The 18,869-nt window shown below is 46.1% G+C and overlaps 1 protein-coding gene across 1 annotated transcript; it reads right to left on the bottom strand.

The window, feature by feature from the left end:
- Nucleotides 1-281: 281 nt before the first annotated feature.
- LOC136388272 (mucin-16-like) lies at nt 282-18,842 on the bottom strand. The gene is made up of 15 exons (XM_066360210.1): nt 18,767-18,842; nt 17,674-17,709; nt 16,586-16,651; nt 15,542-15,663; nt 15,383-15,450; nt 15,050-15,222; nt 13,491-13,621; nt 13,088-13,155; nt 12,114-12,262; nt 10,448-10,611; nt 10,103-10,170; nt 8,139-8,305; nt 5,552-5,593; nt 4,921-5,000; nt 282-1,960 (listed from the first exon to the last, which is right to left on the bottom strand). The coding sequence occupies exons 1-15, from the start codon at nt 18,840-18,842 to the stop codon at nt 1,910-1,912; spliced, it is 1,461 nt and encodes a 486-aa protein (XP_066216307.1). The 3' UTR covers nt 282-1,909.
- Between the last annotated feature and the right edge of the window lie 27 nt (nt 18,843-18,869).

The raw sequence follows: 18,869 nt of genomic DNA, 5'->3' as shown, positions 1-18,869 counted from the left end.
GGAGACCGCTTGTGGGTACTGAGACGTTGACTCCCCTCTAACTGGGAGTAATTGTAATTTTTCTTCATTTTTTAAAGAATACTTTCCCTAGAATCGGAGCCCTAACTCAGTGGCGTAGCAAACATAACTGGCGCCCGGGGCGGGACACTTGATTGACTCCCCCCACCCCTTCTACTACGCCTTTCATGTTTGTCTTGGAGACCATTTGCTAGACCCCCTTGCCCCCCCCCCCCCCACGCTACTGCCCTTAACTGCCCCTCCTCAACTCTATCCAGCTAAGCACTAAGGGCGCAGGGAGGCAGCGCCTTCCTGAAACAGTTTATCTTGGGGCGGATTTCTTGAAGACAAGAAGAGCCCACAGGTTGCTAGCCCGGTGGCGCACACAAGTGCACACAAGTCGGCGGAGAGGGCAGCCCTGGCCCAGGTTTCCCCTGTCTGCATTGGCCCGGTGCGCCGGCTATGCGAGGCGAGGAGGGAGGGGTTATGGCTCAGCCTGACTCTTCTGCTCCGCTGCTGCTGCTGCTCCTGGCGCAGCTGGCAGGCCGGGCAGTGGCCTCCTCCAAGGCCCTGGGATTCCAGGAGATCACCGTACCAATGTGCCAGGGCAAAGGCTACAACCTGACGCACATGCCCAACCAGTTAGTTCCACCACAACACGCAGGACAAGGCGGGCCTGGAGTTGCACCAGTTCTGGCCTCTGGTGAAGATCCACTGCTCTCCGGACCTGCTTTTGTTCCTGTGCTCCATGTACACGCCCATCTGCTTACCCGACTATCATAAGCCTCTGCCGCCCTGCTGCTCCGTGCACGCGCCAAGGCCGGCTGCTCTCCACTCATGCTGCAGTACAACTTAGCCTGGCCGGCGCACATGAAATGCAACCGCCGCCCCGTGCTGGGGACGCCGAGGTCCTCTGCATGGATTACAACTGCAGCACGACCACCACAGGGCCCCCTAGACTCTTCCCGCTCAGGCCCACCAGGGGGCACCGTCCTGATGAATGGTTGGAATTACTGGGACTTCAATTTTTAACCCTTGAATATCTTCAGCTGTGGTCATCTGCAAAATGTGTAGAGATCATACAATCTGTGTTGCACACCCCAGGCAGGAGAGCATGGCTGACTTCATGCCAGCAATGGTTTGAGCTGCTTATTGGGAAGATTCGGCCATAACTGTTTTTGCTGGATTCTGTGCAGAGAAATGAGAAAAAAGATTCATTCTTTCATATTTTCCCCCTGAGTTTTATTCATCTGTACATCCAAAGAAGACCCCATCTTTGAGCCTGAGTATTACTGTGGATCCAGTCTTCTGAGGTATCTAGTCATTTCAGCTCCCAAGTCTCAGGGCTGAACGCAGGGTCCTGCCTCATCCATTCCTTCCGTCCAGCCTATTTCCATCTTGGAGAACCATGAGGTAAGAGGCAGTGCCGAGTTGATCTGGAAGTCCTGGTGAATCTGAACTTCAGAGAATGCAGTAATGCAAGGACAGCAGGAGACTGCCAGGGTTTGGGGTGGGGAAGATGGGGGCAGAGAGGTGGGTGGTGGCTGACATGAGCCAGGGGAGGTGTGTCCCAAAGTTTCTTAAGCAGGGAAACCCTGCACTGAAGAGGGTACAATTTTATACGATGGCAATTTCTGCACCAGTTTTGCCAATTCTTATGTTTCAAAGGGAGAGAGTGTTGTTAAACCACAAGACAAAACTTGCAGTTGCCTTTAGGACTTGATGAATAGGAAGAATTTTATCTAAGTTTCTTGTGAAACACACAGGGGCCATGTTAAGAAGGGCCCAGAGATGGATCAGTGAGGTTGATTCTGTTCCAGGCAAGCTCTTTTGGGTCCCAGCTGGGAGCAGAGGCCTCAGTCAGATCTAATCATTGCAGTTCCCTTGGGTCTCAGGTGGCAGGTGCCAGGCATCATTGCTGAATCTGAAAATCTCCCTCCTTCTTCCGCACGCACACAGTGACCTGTGAAGGGAGAGAAGCCTCAGAATGGACCGTTCACCTGCCCAAGTATGGGAACTGCAGGGGAGAAGATGGCCAAAGCCAGAGACTGGACATGTCCCTCTCTTTTTTAAATTTAATTTTCTCCCTCAGTCCTTTTTCCTTTCTTTTGTCCTCTTTTATGTCTTTTGGTTTTTCTTTCCCCCTTTCCCCTCTCATTTGCTCTACCATTTTCTCTCTGTTAACCATTCATATTCCTTTTTCCCTCCCTCCTTCTTTCCCTCCCTCCCTCCTCTTTTCTTCCCTCCTTCCTTCCCTCCCCCCTCTCTCCATGCTGTAGCTTAATTGCATACATTTAAAATGAGTGATTTGATAGGTTTTGATGAGAACTTATTGAACCATCACCACAATCAAGATAAAGAACACCTATCACCCCCCAAAGTGCCCTCATGCTCCTCTGTCATTCCTCCTTACCTGCCATGTGCAGACACGTTCTTATTCCCAGGCCACCACGGCCCTGATCTCTGTCCCTATAGATAGGCTAGGATTTTGTAAAATTTGTTCATAAATGGGATCATACAGTCTTTTCTCTACCTAGCTCCTGTCACTCAGCATAGTTTGAGACTTATACATGTTATTGCATGTATTAATAACTCTTTCTTTTTTACTGCTGAAGAATCACGTCGTGGGGATATGTCCAGTGGTGGGATTTAGTCAGTTCACCCTGGTTTGGCAGAACCGATACCTAATTTTTTGTTGAGTTCAGTGAACCGGTTGTTAAAATGACACTTGTAATCAGGGTTCTCTCCAAGGTGGGCACCTGGGCAGCTGCCCAATGTGGAAATCACAAATTTACATTCCTTACTTTGTTTTTACCGTTCATCTGTGCAACAGTGTATTCTAAGCGCCCACAGTAATGTTCATTCTGTCCATAGGTGAAAAAAATTTGACGGAACTATGCTTGTAATATTTATTCATTTCATAAAACTTATTATACCTTTGATGAAATACAACATTTTAATTCCCTTGTGTTGTTACTTCATTAGGAAATGAGGACACCAATCAGGAAGCAATGTGGAAATATCTTTTTTTTTTTTTTTTTTTTTTTTTATTTTTCCGAAGTTGGAAACGGGGAGGCAGTCAGACAAACACCCGCATGCGCCCAACCGGGATCCAATGGAGCCTTGGCTGCGGGAGGGGAAGAGAGAGACAGAGGAAGGAGAGGAGGAGGGGTGGAGAAGCAGATGGGCGCTTCTCTTGTGTGCCCTGGCCGGGAATCGAACCCGGGACTCCCGCATGCCAGGCTGACGCTCTACCACTGAGCCAACTGGCCAGGGCCATGGAAATAACTTAAGTAACAGTTTTGTTGTTTTTTGTCAGGTATTATTTAATATTTTTTCATTAATATTTTAAAACTCTTTCTTATAATATAATCTAGTTTTGTGTACCTCTTTTATCATTCTTTTTCAAGTATTAAATGCATGAAATAATAAACTACCTTTCAGTATATCATTTTTTTATACTTAAAATGGTTATTAGGGCCGAGAACCGGTTGTTAAATTATTTGAATCCTACCACTATTTATGTAACGGTTTGTTTATCCATTCATCTGTTGGTGGAAATCTTGTTTTTTTCCATTTTGGGCAAACCTCTTATGGACATCTGTGTACAAGTCTCCTTATATAGATGGATGTTTTTATATCCCTTGGATAAATTCCTAGGAGTGCAATGGCTGGGTAGGTATATGTAACTTTTATGAAAACAACCAACCTACTTTTTACTAGCACTATATGAGAGTTTCAGTTGCTTCACATACTCTGAAAAACTTGTTATAGTCAGTCTTTATAATACTTTAGCCGTTCTCATATATAGTGGTAATTCTACCACTATGACTTGCAACTTTCAGTTATATTTTCTTAATGACTGCTGTTGTTAAAGTAAAGAATCACAAGATTCTTAGACTGGAAAAGAAATTTGCAAAACATGTGCCCAGCAGAGAATTTGTATTTATAATACAGTCATGCACCACATAAAAACAGGGGTATATTCTGAGAAATGTGTCGGTAGGTGATTGTTTGTACCACACGTTACTATACAAAACAACATATGACTAAATCAAGCACAAGAGAAAATAATGCTGTTAAGAGATGCCATAAACACTAGACATGCGGCTGCCGCCAGTATAACATGGCATACTGTTTAACAGCAAATCTTTTTTATAAGTGGAAAGTGTATACTCTAAAATAATGATAATGGCCCTGGCAGGTTGGCTCAGTGGTAGAGCATCAGTCCAGCATGTGGAAGTCCCGGGTTTGATTCAGGGTCAGGGCACATAGGAGAAGTGACCATCTGCTTCTCCACCCCTCGCTCCCCTCTCCCTCTCCTGCAGCCATGGCTCAAATGAGCAAGTTGGCCCTAGGCACTGAGGATGGCTCCATGGCCTTGCCTCAGGTGCTAAAATAGCTAGGTTGCCAAACAACAGAGCAGCGGCCTCAGATGGGCAGAACATCAGCCCCAGACAGGAGTTGCTGGATGAATCCCAGTCGGGGTGCATGCAAAAGTCTGTCTCTCCACCTCCCTGCTTCTCACTTGATTAAAAAAAGTAATAAAATAAAATAAGATAAAATTAAATAATGATGGTATGGTATAGTAAATACCTAACCAGTAATCTAACTGTAACAGTCCTTTATGATCATTATCAAGTATGTACTATACACAATTTATACGTTTATACATGTGAAAATGCAGTAGCTCTGTTTACACTTGCATAACCTCAAACACTTGAGTAATATGTTTTGCCAGGACCTTGCTATGGCATGATGTCAAGAGGTGGTAGGAATTTTTTAGCTCCATTATAATCTTAAGGGACCACCATTGTATATGTGGCCCACTGCAGACCAAAATGTTGCTATGCAATGCATGACTATATATAAAGAACTCTTACAACCCAAGACCAAGAGGACAAGCATCACTTTCTTGCTTACCAGGAGGCAGCAGATCAGGCATGTGATAAGCACCAAGAGTCCCGCCAAGCAGATGAGGATGATGGTCCAGAAGGGTAGGTCTGGGGAGACAGGGGCTGGGCTGAGCCATGTTCTTTCATTCCCACAGGGATCTTGCTTTGTCCCCATTGCACCCCAACAGTCCTTGACATGAGTTGGCCAATTCTTATTATCATCCAAGTTCTTATATGCATGGTTCTCTTGAATGACACACAGCAGCAATATTTCCACCCCATGCCTGACCAGGCGGTGGTGCAGTGGATAAAGCATTGACCTTGGATGCTGAGGACCCAGGTTAGAAACCCTAAGGTTACTGGTTTGAACACAGGCTCACCAGCTTGAGCGTGGGGCTGCCGGCTTGAATGCAGGGTTGCTGGCTTGAAGCTCAGGGCCGTTGGCTTGAGCAAGGGGTCATGGGCTCAGCTGGAGCCCCCAGTCAATGCATGTATGAGAAAGCAATCAATGAACAACTAAAGTGTTGTAACAAGTTGATGCTTCTCATCTCTCTTCTGTCCTGTTTGTCTGTCTCTGCCTGTCCCCCTCTCTTTCTCTCTCTTACTTAAAAAAAAAATCAGATATTCCCACCCCACCTAGGGGCTGCTGTGAGGCTTACCAGAATTCTCAGTCAGGGCATCGTGTCTGTTTGGAGAATACCCTGGAAGTGAATAAAATGGGGAATGTATGTGAGTATGTTTTTACTCTTTTTAATAAAACTCTTCAGCCTGACCAGGCGGTAGCGCAGTGGATAGAGCATCGGACTGGGATGCTGAGGACCCAGGTTCAAGACCCCGAGGTCGCCAGTTTGAGCACGGGCTCATCTGGTTTGAGCAAAGCTCACCAGCTTGGAGGTCGCTGGCTTGAGCAAGGGGTTACTCGGTCTGCTGAAGGCCCACGGTCAAGGCACATATGAGAAAGCAATCAATGAACAACTAAGGTGTCACAACAAAAAACTGATGATTGATGCTTCTCATCTCTCTCTGTTCCTGTCTGGCTGTCCCTATCTATCCCTCTCTCTGACTCTCTGTCTCTGTAAAAAAAAATAAAATAAAACTTTTCAAACACACAGAGAGTTAGAATGATGTCATAAACATTCACCACCTAATTTTAGCAATGTATATTTCATCCAATGCATGATTATTCTTGCCCCATCCTATATTTTCACTCTTATCATATTTTAAAATATTAAAATAGACATTATGATGCTTCATACCATTACAGTTAGCATATCTAAAAAATGAGGGCACTTTGCTGCATAACTGAAGGCCATTATCACACTATAAGAGTGGATTAAACCAGTAGTCCCCAACCTTTTTTGGGCCATGGACTGGTTTAATGTCAGAAAATATTTTCACAGACTGGCCTTTAGGGTGAGACAGATAAATGTATCATGTGACCGAGACAAGCGTCAAGAGTGAGTCTTAGACGGATGTAACAGAGGGAATCTGGTCATTTTTAAAAAATAAAACATTGTTCAGACTTAAATATAAATAAAATGGAAATAATGTAAGTTATTTATTCTTTCTCTGCGGACCGGTGCCAAATGGCCCATGGACTGGTACCGGTCTATGGCCCGGGGTTTGGGGACCACTGGATTAAAGGAAATCAAATTCGTATCTCTGGGCATGGAGGGCTGAAAGTGGGTGGGAGCATCTTTTGACTGTCAGGGGAGAATTGTTCAATCCAGTTAGCAAGCACATGGGATCTCCCTTAAATTGTAAATTCTCACAATCTCTCTTCTCTGCCTAGAAACAAATCCATCCCCTTCTCCTATACCAAGTTGTTTTATACTCACTTTCCAAGATTCACCTACAATATTATTTCCTCCAAGAAGCCCTCTCTGATTACCACTCCCAAGTATAGATGGGCTTATATCAAATAATGTATAAATGACAATGGCCTATTCTCATTATTTTCAACAACAACAGAAAGTCCACGAGGGTAGGGACACATTGCACCCACTGGGCATGGGGGGTACGGCAGGGTCTCTGCTTCTACAGCCTCTCCCCAGCCAACTACTGAAGACGTGCGGCCCCCGGGAGGCTCCTACAATTAACGTTCATTTTAATAAAATAAACTAAACAATCTCATACCTCTGTAACATTAAAAATCAGTAACAATACAAGTCGATAGCTCCGTCTGACCTGTGGTGGCACAGTGAATAGAGGGTTGACCTGGAATGCTGAGGTCGCTGGTTCAAAACCCCAGTTTTGCCCAGTCAAGGCACATATGGGAAGCAACTAGTACAAGTTGATGCTTCCCACTCACCCCAACCTTTCTCTCTCTCTCTTCTCTCTAAAATAAACAAAATTTTAAATTTTCTAAAAAATCAATAGCTCCATGTGGCTAATGCAGTGGACAACACATAGACAGAACATTTCCATCACTGCAGTAAGTCTTATTGGATGGGGATGCTACAGCTGGACTGGGCGAACTACAGCCTCTGGGCCAGCCCAGGCCCACTGCCTGTTTGAATAGAGCCTGGGAACCAGGAGACAGGTCTATCCATCATGCCTGTCAAGGCTGATTCACATATAGTTTGCTACTGGAGGTCCTCACTGACCATCTGGCCCAGTGGTTTTTAGCATACAGATAAGGAAACATAGGTCCAGAGTGGGAACTGACTAGCATGAGGTCTCAGAGCTGCCTAGGTCAGGGGTCCCCAAACTTTTTACACAGGGGGCCAGTTCACTGTCCTTCAGACCATTGGAGGACCAGACTATAAAAAAAAAACTATGAACAAATCCCTTATGCACACTGCACATATCTTATTTTAAAGTAAAAAAACAAAACGGGAACAAATACAATATTTAAAATAAAGAACAAGTAAATTTAAATCAACAAACTGACCAGTATTTCAATAGGAACTATGCTCCCCTCACTGACCACCAGTGAAAGAGGTGCCCCTTCCGGAAGTGCGGCGGGGGCCGGATAAATGGCCTCAGGGGCAACACATGAGGCCTGCAAGACGTAGTTTGGGGACCCCTGGTCTAGGTGATGGCAAATGCCTCCTATATCCCACTGGGTGTCCTTCCCTCTCCCTCAATAGTGGATTATGCCTGGGGGACTGTGCCACCTCCTGCCAGCCTGAGCAGTTTAATGCTGACTCATCCTCAAGCCTTCAAATTCCCAAGAAAGTCCACAAGTGTGGAAGTTGAGTCCCCACTCCCCAAACCTCTGTCCCAATGACTAGGAAGCCTTACCGTCCACTCGGACACTGTCCCTGTCCAGGGTAAAGTTCTGCAGCTGGGTGCCATTTTGGGTCAGCTGCAGGAATTCCTCATAGATGGCCACTCTGTCCACTCTTTGTGCCAGTGGCGAGAAGTGACACAGGGAGTCCACCGTGGTGTGGCTACTGTGGGGTCCAGGCCTGGAAGCACACGATGGATGAACAGGGGTCCTTGGAGTAATGCCCTGGTTCTAAGTTTTCTGTTCGAAGTCCTGCCCAAGAGAACTTGCTGCAATGACCTGAGCATTTGTGTCTGTTCTGTCCAATATAATCATTATTGGCCACAGGTTGTCAAGCACTTAAAATGTAGCTACTATGTGTGAGTAAACAACTGCATTTTTAATGTAATAAAATGCAATGTGATTAATTTATAAATAAATAGCCACAGGGAGAACATTTTTGAAATGCTAGAATAAGGACTTCTGAAAATCCATAAAAACAATGAAACACAGTAAAAATAGTTGAAGTCAAGGTTTCAAAACTCCAGAAATGAACCAAAAGGCTTGCAACAATATGAGGAGTGTTTAGGTAAGAAAAAAGGCTTACTTGTGATAGAAGGAGTAAGTACTGTGGCATGATAACTTGTGCTGTCCTGTTCTGCTCTCAGGATGTTCTCAGTAACTTTGAAAAACATCAGTCTCAGAGTTACAGTAATTGTGAAAAACAGCAATTATCCATAGTGGGTTTGGAGCTCCCCAAAAGATGAATCCTCATTTGTTTCTATTTGACCTTTCTAGCAAACCCTTGAGATTTTCAGGGCTTGTTTTTATTTGACTCAGCAAAGAAAGCCTATCCCCAGGGAACTTGCTAGAAACAATCAGTGGTAACTATTTTGCATTGTAGCTACACAAGGGAGTAATATTAGTTGAGACAGGCCAGAGGTGAACAAAAAACTTAAAAGAAAAATGGAAGGAATGAGATGTCCATAGTGGGCTTTGAAAACCTCTAGTGTTTTTGAGGGGATCTAGAAGGCTGCAGAGGGAGGTATGTGCGCATGCCCAGGAAACACTTGGAAAGGTCTCAGTCACTTATCTCTACCTGGAAAGTTGGCTTAATGTACCAAAAATTGGTTAATGTAATCCACCATAGTCATAGAATAAAGTACAAATACTGTACCACATTATCTTAATAGACACACACAAAAGAATTTCACAAAATAGGTCTTTTATGATGAAAAAAACAACAACACACACACCAAGAAAACCCACTCAACAAATTGGAGAAACCTTCTCAACCTAATAAACAATGTCCAAGAAAAATGCACAGCTAATATTATAGTCAATGGTAAAAGACAAAAAAATTTTCCCTAAGGCAAGGGACAAGGCCCTTATCTCATATTAATCACATTGTTCTAGAGGTTCTAATGAGAACAATTAGGCAAGAAAAAGAAATCAAAGGTATCTAGATTGGAAAAAAAGATGTAAAACTATTTACTTTTGCAGATGATGTGATATTGTATATGGAAAATTCTGAGAAATAAACACACACACAGCATGTGAATAACATCTCAATAGGTGAATAAAAAACTTAAACTGCCACATGTGGTTAGTGGCTACACTATTGGACAGCACAATCAGACTGCTGCATTTTAAGTTATTCCATGATAGCCCCTCATCTGGTATGGATTGTGAATTCATGAGCTGACTTCTTGAGCTATGTATTCTATCATCCACGTCCCATGGGTCCCAGAACCCGGCCCCTCCATCGCTGCTGGGGTCTACACAGGCTCTCTTGGGTTTCTAAGCCAGTTGTACTCACTGATTTAGGAAGAAGCTGGGTTTTTTTGTTTGTTTGTTTTTTAAAGTAACAGCTCTATATTCATAGGGCTCTCTCCTATAACAGCTAGGATCTGAGAGGTCACGCTTACTTAAAAAAGACAGTGTATCGTTATGTAAAAGAGAAGTTTACCAAGTCATTAGACCCTGATTTGGAACTCACCTGAACGCTAAAACTTGACAGTCAGAAAAAGAGCTCCTGATGCTGCTGTTTTGGAAGAGCTGGTTGAGCTGAAAGACAGGGTAGCGTTTCCGTCATCAGAACCTCAGCTGCGTGGTCTCAGAGGATGTTCAGCCACTGAGCAACCTTCTTCATCTTTTTCTTGTCTCAACAAAGACTAGCACACGAATGTGTACCCAAAAAAGACTTGTTTCAGAGTATGACTTAGCTACATGACCCTGGGACAGCTAGTGAACCTCTCTGTGCCTCTTTCTTTCTTAGAAAAACGAGAATAAGAACCTGTATTTATGAACTATTCTGAAAGTCATCATCTGACGCCATGCTCACCACATTCTCCACACTTCTCTTGTTCTGCTGGTGTTCGGTGGTGCCTGGCTGGGCTATGTCCTGGACATAGGGTAGGTTGGTGACAGTAAAATTCAGCTGAAAGTGCTGAGGGCTGGGACCGCTTGTTGGTTTGTCTGTCAGCTGATGAATTGATGTTTCCACTTCTAGAATAAAAAGAAAGTATGAAATTTCTCTATCTAGGGAAGGTTTTAACAAGAGGTTATTTAAGCCAGTATACTTATTTCTGGTAGTGTGACCTGAACTGGGTGTTTAAGGTGGGCTATAGAAGACCTTCTATCTAACTGTCTACCTTGAATCTATTCACCTGTCTACCTGTCTAAACCTCGTTTCATAAAGGATTGTGAGAGCTCACTAGGATGTCTGGGAGAGGAGACCAGGTCTCTCTGAGGCGTAGCTGGCTAGTGCAGGTACTGACCAGCCCAGTAGGCATCTGTCACACACCTTTGCTGGCCTAAATTCTTAATGTGTCTTGCTGACTCTGGTCTTCTTTACCCTCCCCTCCACACAGCACCCAGAGGATGAGCTTTGGAAAACAGAGCTCAGAGTGTGTGGTGTTTCTCCACAAACCATTCCAGTTTCCAGAAATTCCCTGACCACCTCTTTATCCTCACCTGTCACCTCTTCCATGTCAAAGTGCATGTGCCAGCCTCACACACTTATTTTTAATTTAAAAAAACTTTTTTATTTTTTAATTCTTTAATTCTTTTTAATTTTTTAGTGCGAGGAGTGGAGGCAGGGAGACAGACTCCCACATGTGCCCTGATGTGGATCCACCCAGCAAGCCCAGTTGGGGGTGATGCTTTGCCCTTCTGGGCCCATTGCTCTGTTGCTCAGTAATTGAGACATTTTTTAGCACCTGAGGCAGAGCCCACAGAGCCATCCTCAGTGCCCGAGGTCAACTTGCTCAAACTAATCGAGCTATGGCTGAGGGAGGGGAAGAGAGAGAGAGAAAGAGAGAGAATGGTGAGGGGGTGGAGAAGCAGATGGTCACTTCTCTTGTGTGCCCTGACCTGGAATCGAACCTGAGATAGCCACACGCCAGGCCAACACTCTACCACTGAGCCAACTGGCCAAGGTCATCTCACATACTTCTTATAGCTCCCCAGACATGCCATGCTCTATCTTCTAGGTTAGAGATACACTAGGACAGTGGCCTATCTCTCCCACCAGCTAGGTCATGTTCTCCATCACATCTTGGTTTATTTATCACTTCCTGATGAAAACATTCTAAGACAGGGATGTGTGTCCCTCCTTGAGGTTCCCACAGCCTCTTGAAATGGCGTTAGAGAAATTTTCACAGTGTGTCATCAATACCTATTTACTTGCATTAAACATTAGTTGAATGGATGAATGAACAAATGACTCACTAATAGAGGGTCTGAGAAAGCAACTCAGGATGCTCCATATTTGGGGCTGGAAATATTTACAGGTAAAAGCAAGCAGTCCTTGGAGAGGGATTGCTGCATGTTCTCTTCCTGACTCCTGATGGGTGACCCACTGCCATGAACACGGGTCATCAACATGAGCCTCTAAAAAGTACCACTTTTGGCTCCAGATCCTACATTCATTCCATTGTTACCAAGGAGATGTCTCCTTCCCAAAGCCCCATCTCCATAAGCCATGAAACCAGTCCCCCCTCTTGTACCTGTCACTTTAATATCTGCCAGATGGTAGGTGGCACCCAGCCAGTGGGACGAAGCGTTGAGGGTCTTGTCTAGAAAGACTTGCTTCACCATGCTGGCCTCTGTCCTGGAGGAGAACAGCTCTCGGATGGTGACTGACATGGAGCCCAACCTAGAGTCAGAGACCACGGGGACTCAGCCAGCACCCAACCCCAGCAGGGTCCCCTGAGTTCCTGCTTTATGGATTCAAAGACCTAAGGGAAAGCAGAGGAGAGCAGCTGGCTGCCTCTTCCTTCAGGATAGAGAAGAGACCTTGACCAAGAAGGGAGGGTTTTTAGGAGTTGGGAATAGAAGCAATAGCAGGAACAATTATGAACATCTACGGGGACCCCTAAGAAGCGACTTACACATTCACTCACCATCACTGTGTTGGAAGGTATTATTACAACTATCCCCATGTTAAACACAATGAAACTGAAGTTTAGAAGTATTCAGAGTTCAATATTCAACTTCAATATTCAAAGCACTGTGCCTCATGATCCTCCTCTCTGGTGTAGATGTTCTAGTTCCTCCACCCATCCCTCAGAGACCTGAGTTCAAACTCAACTTGTACAGTTCCTAGGCTGTTCACTTTGCTGAGCCTCAGTTTTCCCATCTGAACAGTGGGATCAATGACTGTATCGCTCTCACAGGACTGTGATGAGAATTAAACATGATGATCACACATGAGAGTGCTCAGCAGGGGGTCTGGCCACGGTAAATCTTATTATTGAGCTGATATTGGCTGAAAGTGTCCAGAAGAGAAGAAGGTGGATGGCTCCATGAGATTAACCCTTTCTCACCCCGAAAAACATAGGGAAGGAGATGATAGGATTAGCAGACAGGGATGTGGGGAGAATGGGTACCACGTCAGTGACTTCCGGCTCAAAGATGTGTCACAGGAACCCAGAGCCATAAGCCACCAGCTCAGCCAATGCTTCTAATCTCCTCAACCTACTTCAGGTGAGTAACCAGGCAGGAGTGGAACACGTCTTGTAGTTGGCTGTCTCTGTAGAGTTTGGCAACCTAGAATAAGGGGGAAGGACAGTGGGTGAGATGGAGGTCTGTAGGGGCTGGAGTCAGCCCACTGGAGCCAGTGAAAGAGCAAGGGAGACCTGAAAAATCCTAGCTCTGTGTTCAAGTCACTGTGTGACCTTAGGCACCAATTTCTCTTTCTGAGCCTCTCTTTGCCCATCTGGGAAATGGGGAAGGAAGCCATGGCTCTGCCTCTGGGAACTGCAGAATGCAGAAAACTTGGGTAGAGTGAAGTGCTGAAACACTCACTCAATAGATGTAAGTTAGACAGAGGAATGGGAAGGGCACCAGGGTAAGGAGAGATGAGTGAGCGAGAGGGGGCACACCTTGTCCTGGATGTCTCTCAGCAGGGCGCTGTACTCAGGGGACGTTGGGTCTGGGTTGCTGAGGTTCCAGTTGATGATGCGGAAATTTAGCTGGTACTCAGTCTGGATAGATGAACTCTGGGGGGCGTAGCCTGGGGCCAAGAAAAGGAAGTAAAGTCAGGTGAAGATGCTCAGTGTTTGGCATGGAGGCATGGTATCACAGCGCGGGCCCTGGGCAGCTGATAGCATCAACCAAAATCAGTCCCACACCTTAAGGACTGTGGACTTCCCAAGTGCAAAGTCAATCAAAGGGGGAAATGGGAATTTTACAGGGTTCTTCTGAGCTGAATTTTACGCTTGTGCTTATGCAGATACCACTTTGTGCAACGCTTTCCCATCCTTTTCTCTTCCTGGAAAACTCCTATTCATACTTCAGGAGCCCAAAGGTAGGGAGCTCCAGGAGAGCAGGGACCTACCCATCTGTCTTGTTCTTGTCATGCCCCACTGCCTAACACATGTCTGGGCACATGTATTTTTCAGAAGGCCAGCCTTACCTTGTTCCATCCCCATCTCTGATCCCATAGCAACTTGGCTGTATAGAGTCGCTGAAATTTTTGTGCCTCTAAGTGACCATTAGTTCACTTGACTATGAATTTTCCAGGGAGAGAAGCTGTGTGTTTTATCTCCATACCCAACAGCACATGGTTTGGGACAGAATTGTCACACAGGCGCTTGTTACATGAATGAATGGGGATGGCAATGGATACCCACAGATGAGGGGCTGAGATTCTCATCTTTCATTTGTGCACTCACCATTCTTCCCCTGAGTACTACCATGTGCCAACACAGTAAGAACTGAGGGCCCAGAACTAAGAACTGACTGTGTAGAGTTGGGTCATTACACATGTGATTGCAGTAAAATGTGGTAACTGATTTTGTAGAGTTGGGTCATTACACATGTGATTGCAGTAAAGTGTGGTAACTGATTTTGTAGAGTTGGGTCAGTAAACGTGACTGCAGTCAAGTGTGGTGAGTGTTGGTGCGGCTCCTGTGCAGGGACCATGGGCCATGCGCTGCAGGGTTGTCATGCTCAGACTGCTATTGTTTGGAGCTGTGTCATTTTTGGTGTCTCTGTGTGTGTGTGTGTGGGGGGGTTCTCTTGTTTATTGAAAGATACTAGCAACATCACAGCCTCTGTCCGCTAGGTGCCATCCACCTCCCAAGTGATTGTCCCGGGTATGACAATTAAAAATGTCTCCAGACAGTGCCCAGTGTCTACAGAAGGTGGGGACAGAATTGTCCCAGGTGAGAATGACTGGCATAGAGGAACGTTGCTTAGAAGAAGCCCTGAGCCAAGAGATACCATGCGCCCGTAATTTGGGTTTTGAATTAAAATTCATTACATTAATTTGGTTAAAGAATTTCATGTTACTTACCTGAAATAACAGGACATACCCTCCCCATGGAGGTTGGGGAGGGTGTCTCCCAGTCAGACTTGGACTGATTTCTTAAAGAGAAAATGAAATAAAGCAAAGATATGTAATGATCACTGTAAATCCAATTTCAGCATAAACACTCACCATTGACGAAGAGGCTGTCCGTGACCAGGATGTAGGGGCCCATCTGGGTGACGCTGTGGGTCAGTTGGCTCAGCTCCCAGTACAGTCGTTCTGTGTCTAGCCCGGGGCCCGTGGGGTCAGGGTGGTAGGTGCAGACGACATCCACATTGGTGGCCGCCCCCTCTTTCTTAGGCCTGGGGAAAAAGGAATGTGGGGATTCTAGAAAGAGATCCTGAAAGCTCTGGGTGTGGGGCCAGAAAGATGGGGAAGCAACTGTGAGGTCAGCGGAAAGACTGAAAAAGGGTGATCACCCAAAGTAGCCATTACTGGCAAATGCTCAAGAAAAAGCCTTACCTGAGGGAGATCAGTCTGCAACCCGAGTAGCAGGGGCCCAGACTGCTTTTCTTGAATAGGGATCTGAGCTGGAGACGAAGGAGGAAGAGGGTGAGCAGGACGGTTAGGTGGGGCTGGGTGGGATCTGCCCACCAGAAGCGGCAGGGCCCACAGTCTCACCAGGTGCTGCAGGACCCTCTCGGTGGAGTTGAACATGGCCGAGCCATTGCTCATGTCTGTCGAGTACTGGAGGTTGGAGATGGTGAAGTTGAGTGTGAGGGTCTCCAGGTGGCGCAACAGAGCTGTAGGAAGAGAAGGGCAGAGACAGCAGTCACTGAGAGCTGGCCCGCATTCAGTCCAGAGTCCTGCAGTCACGATCATCTGTCTTCTTTTCCAGTGGTACCACTGCTCACCAACATGGCTAAGTCAAAACCATCCTATCCACTCGGTAATGTGAGCTACTATTCACTTCACCTCCCAAGTGATACCAGTTCCACATGTGGAATGATCCTCACGTATATCACCTCTTTCCATCCATCTCCTAGCCTGGTTCCTATCTTCTCTCACCTGGACCAGAACCCCAACAGACTCACTGGGCACCTCATCTAGAAGATGTTCTCTATGCTCGATAGTAGAAGAAATATTTTAAAATGAAAGTCTTACTATGGTCTCCACTGCTCTATATCATTCACAGCTTTCTACGGCCTTCAGCTTTGGGTTCAAGTTCATTGACGTGGCACTCAAGTTGCTTTCCACTCTTTTTCTTGCCAACCTTTCAGTTTCACTTGTCCATCTCTGCCATATTAAGCTTTATACTTCAGGCAAACCAAATGCCTCTCAATTCTCCATTTATGCCTACTGACCCTTTGCTCATGGACTTCCCTCTGCCAGGGCATCCCCTCTTCCTGCTCTCTTTGCTTGGAGCACTCCTACTCATTCTTAAAGTTTCCATTTGGGTAAAAGTTTCACCAGAAAGCTCTTCCCATTCAAATTATGTTTGATGCCTCTTCCCAAAGCATCCCACATGGTGTTAGTCTCACTAGTCTGGACACCACAGGAGGCCAGGCATTAAAAGGAGTTGTTGATATAATCTTTGAGATCAAGATGATTGCCCTGAAATCATCATTTCACACCCTAGCTTCCCAGTTCCTGTGTGACAATTGTCTAGTGAAGCTGTGGGGCTGGAGAGCTTCTCTTAGGAAGCAAAAGGGGCCCCTCAAGTACCTGTGGTTGCTTCTGGTTGCACAGGTGATGACAGAGTGGGCAGGAGTATGGTGGTGGGCTCAGGAGCTGTGAAAACAGCAGGCATCAGGGAGGAGCAGAGTCCTCCTCCCCATGCAGTGGGAAGGTCTAGCAGGCTTCATGGGCTCCAGCAGGGGGTGCCCAGGGACAACCTCTCACAGGTACATCATAAACAAGAGTGAGGAAAGGAATGATGGTGTGAGTAGAGGGGTGAGCAAACCTGTGAAGGAAATTAATTCAAGAAAGTGAGAATGGGTGAGCGATATAGAAACTAAACAGAGGACAGATAGGTGGGTGGGCAGAAAATGAACAGACCAATGGGAAACCTGGATGCACAGAGGAAGAATGAACAAAATAAGGGTCAAAAAGAAAGCAGGAAGAATAAAGACAAGGAAAAGAAATTGGTGAGATGAATAGAAGGGCAGAAAGAAGACAGATGAATAAACAGAAGGATGGTTGTCTGGATGATGGATGGATGGATGGATGGATGGATGGATGGATGGAAGGAAAGCAGGAAGGAAGGAAGAATGGATAGATAAAGAGAAAGGATGAATGAAAAGAATGAAGGAAGGGATGGGGAGAAAGTATGGGAGAGAGGGAGAAAAAAAAGTAGCTGAGAGAAGGGATAACTGGGATAGTGGAAGAATAGATGGGTTAAAAGATAAAAGAACTGCCAGATGGGTACATGGGGTCAATTTGGCTTAACCCCTGAGCAGTTACTAGAATTTGCAGCTTGACGCTGAGGCCCCATGTGGGCACCTGTAAGAGATTTTGTGGTTGGAAAGCATGAACTTAAAGTCACTATCTGACCTCAACCCCTATCCCTGTGAGGAATTCTTGTTCAAATTTCTTATTCCAACCCAAATGGATGTGGAGAATTTAGAAAGCCAATGACATGGATGCAGTTCCAAAAAGAGACCAAGGACTCGGCATTCTTTTTCCCACTGACACTTTGACCTCACTCAAAAGACCAGCTTGAGTTTGGGGTAAGTTCCCTTTGTCAGTGAGGAGAAAAGCTTGGCTCAAGACACATGGAGGCTAAAGTGGGCACTGGAGGCAAAATGACTTACTTGTAGGAGGTTCATCTGGACCACGTTCATTATAACCTGGAACAAACAAGTCACACATAAGGGGACGTGGCAGGACAATCGCACATATTCCATGCATTTGACCATATGGGGCTCCTGCCTGGATTCCTTTTCCAAAGTGTACCAGGTGTGCATCTCTGTTTCTTCTAAGACGAGACACAAACGTCATACCAATGGTAAAGGCTTTCCTGATCTTTCCTTCTTTTTTTTTTTTTTTTTTTTTTTTTGCATTTTTCCAAAGCTGGAAAGGGGGAGGCAGTCAGGCAGACTCCCGCATGCGCCCGACCAGGACCCACCTGGCATGCCCACCAGGGGGCGATGCTCTGCCCATCTGGGGTGTTGCTCTGTTGCAACCAGAGCCATTCTAGCACCTGAGGCAGAGGCCACAGAGCCATCCTCAGTGCCTGGGCCAACCTTGCTCCAATGGAGCCTTGGCTGCGGGAGGGGAAGAGAGAGACAGAGAGGAAGGAGAGGGGGAGGGATGAAGAAGCAGATGGGCACCTCTTCTGTGTGCCCTGGCTGGGAATCGAACCTGGGACTCCTGCATGCCAGGCTGATGCTCTACCACTGAGCCAACCGGCCAGGGCCTGATCTTTCCTTCTTTGCTTCCTGGATTCTAGGCTGATGGCCAGTGTGTCCAAAGCTTGAACCCCATAAATGTGCAAAGTGCCTCCATTTTACTTGGGATAGGGCCCCAACCCAGGACAAGGTCCTTGACCAACCTTCGTCAAGTGTGACAAGAAAGCAAGGAGGGGAGGAGAGATGTGGGATTTTCTTTCCTTAATAATCCTTAGAAAGACTGGCATTAGAGGCTGACCAGTGGAGTTGACGACCTGGCTCCTCATCTCTCAAGCTACACCCACTGGGGCAAATGATTTAACCTTTCTAAGCCTCAGGTTATTCATCTGTGAAAAGGATCAGCCTTGCAGGGTGGCTGGTGGGGGAGGGAGAGGAATCAGTGTGGAGAAGAGATTCACACCTGAGGTTGTCTCAACTTGTCCCTGAGAGAACTGGTAAGTGGGAGCCCTTCGGAGTTAAGGGGTAGCCCCCATGGAGTGGGCTGCGAACTGCTAACCATTGAGGTAGAGGCTGTCCTTATCCAGAGAGTAGGGGCCCAGCCCCCATGGAGTGGGCTGCGAACTGCTAACCATTGAGGTAGAGGCTGTCCTTATCCAGAG

Source organism: Saccopteryx leptura, chromosome 1 (assembly GCF_036850995.1).
Source record: "Saccopteryx leptura isolate mSacLep1 chromosome 1, mSacLep1_pri_phased_curated, whole genome shotgun sequence".
NCBI classification, from domain to species: Eukaryota; Metazoa; Chordata; class Mammalia; order Chiroptera; family Emballonuridae; genus Saccopteryx; species Saccopteryx leptura.
This window is presented reverse-complemented; position numbering and strand designations above follow the sequence as displayed.

Bases quoted from the DNA above. Each gene is read 5' to 3' on its own strand.
- LOC136388272 (XM_066360210.1), bottom strand. From the start codon at position 18,842: ATGGTTAGCAGTTCGCAGCCCACTCCATGGGGGCTGGGCCCCTACTCT. The intron at 13,622-15,049 runs GTGAGTGTTTAT...TCTTGGCCCCAG, and splicing joins GGACAGCCTCTTCGTCAATG to GCTACGCCCCCCAGAGTTCA. The intron at 10,612-12,113 runs GTACAAGAGGGG...TTTTTATTCTAG, and splicing joins GGCAGATATTAAAGTGACAG to AAGTGGAAACATCAATTCAT.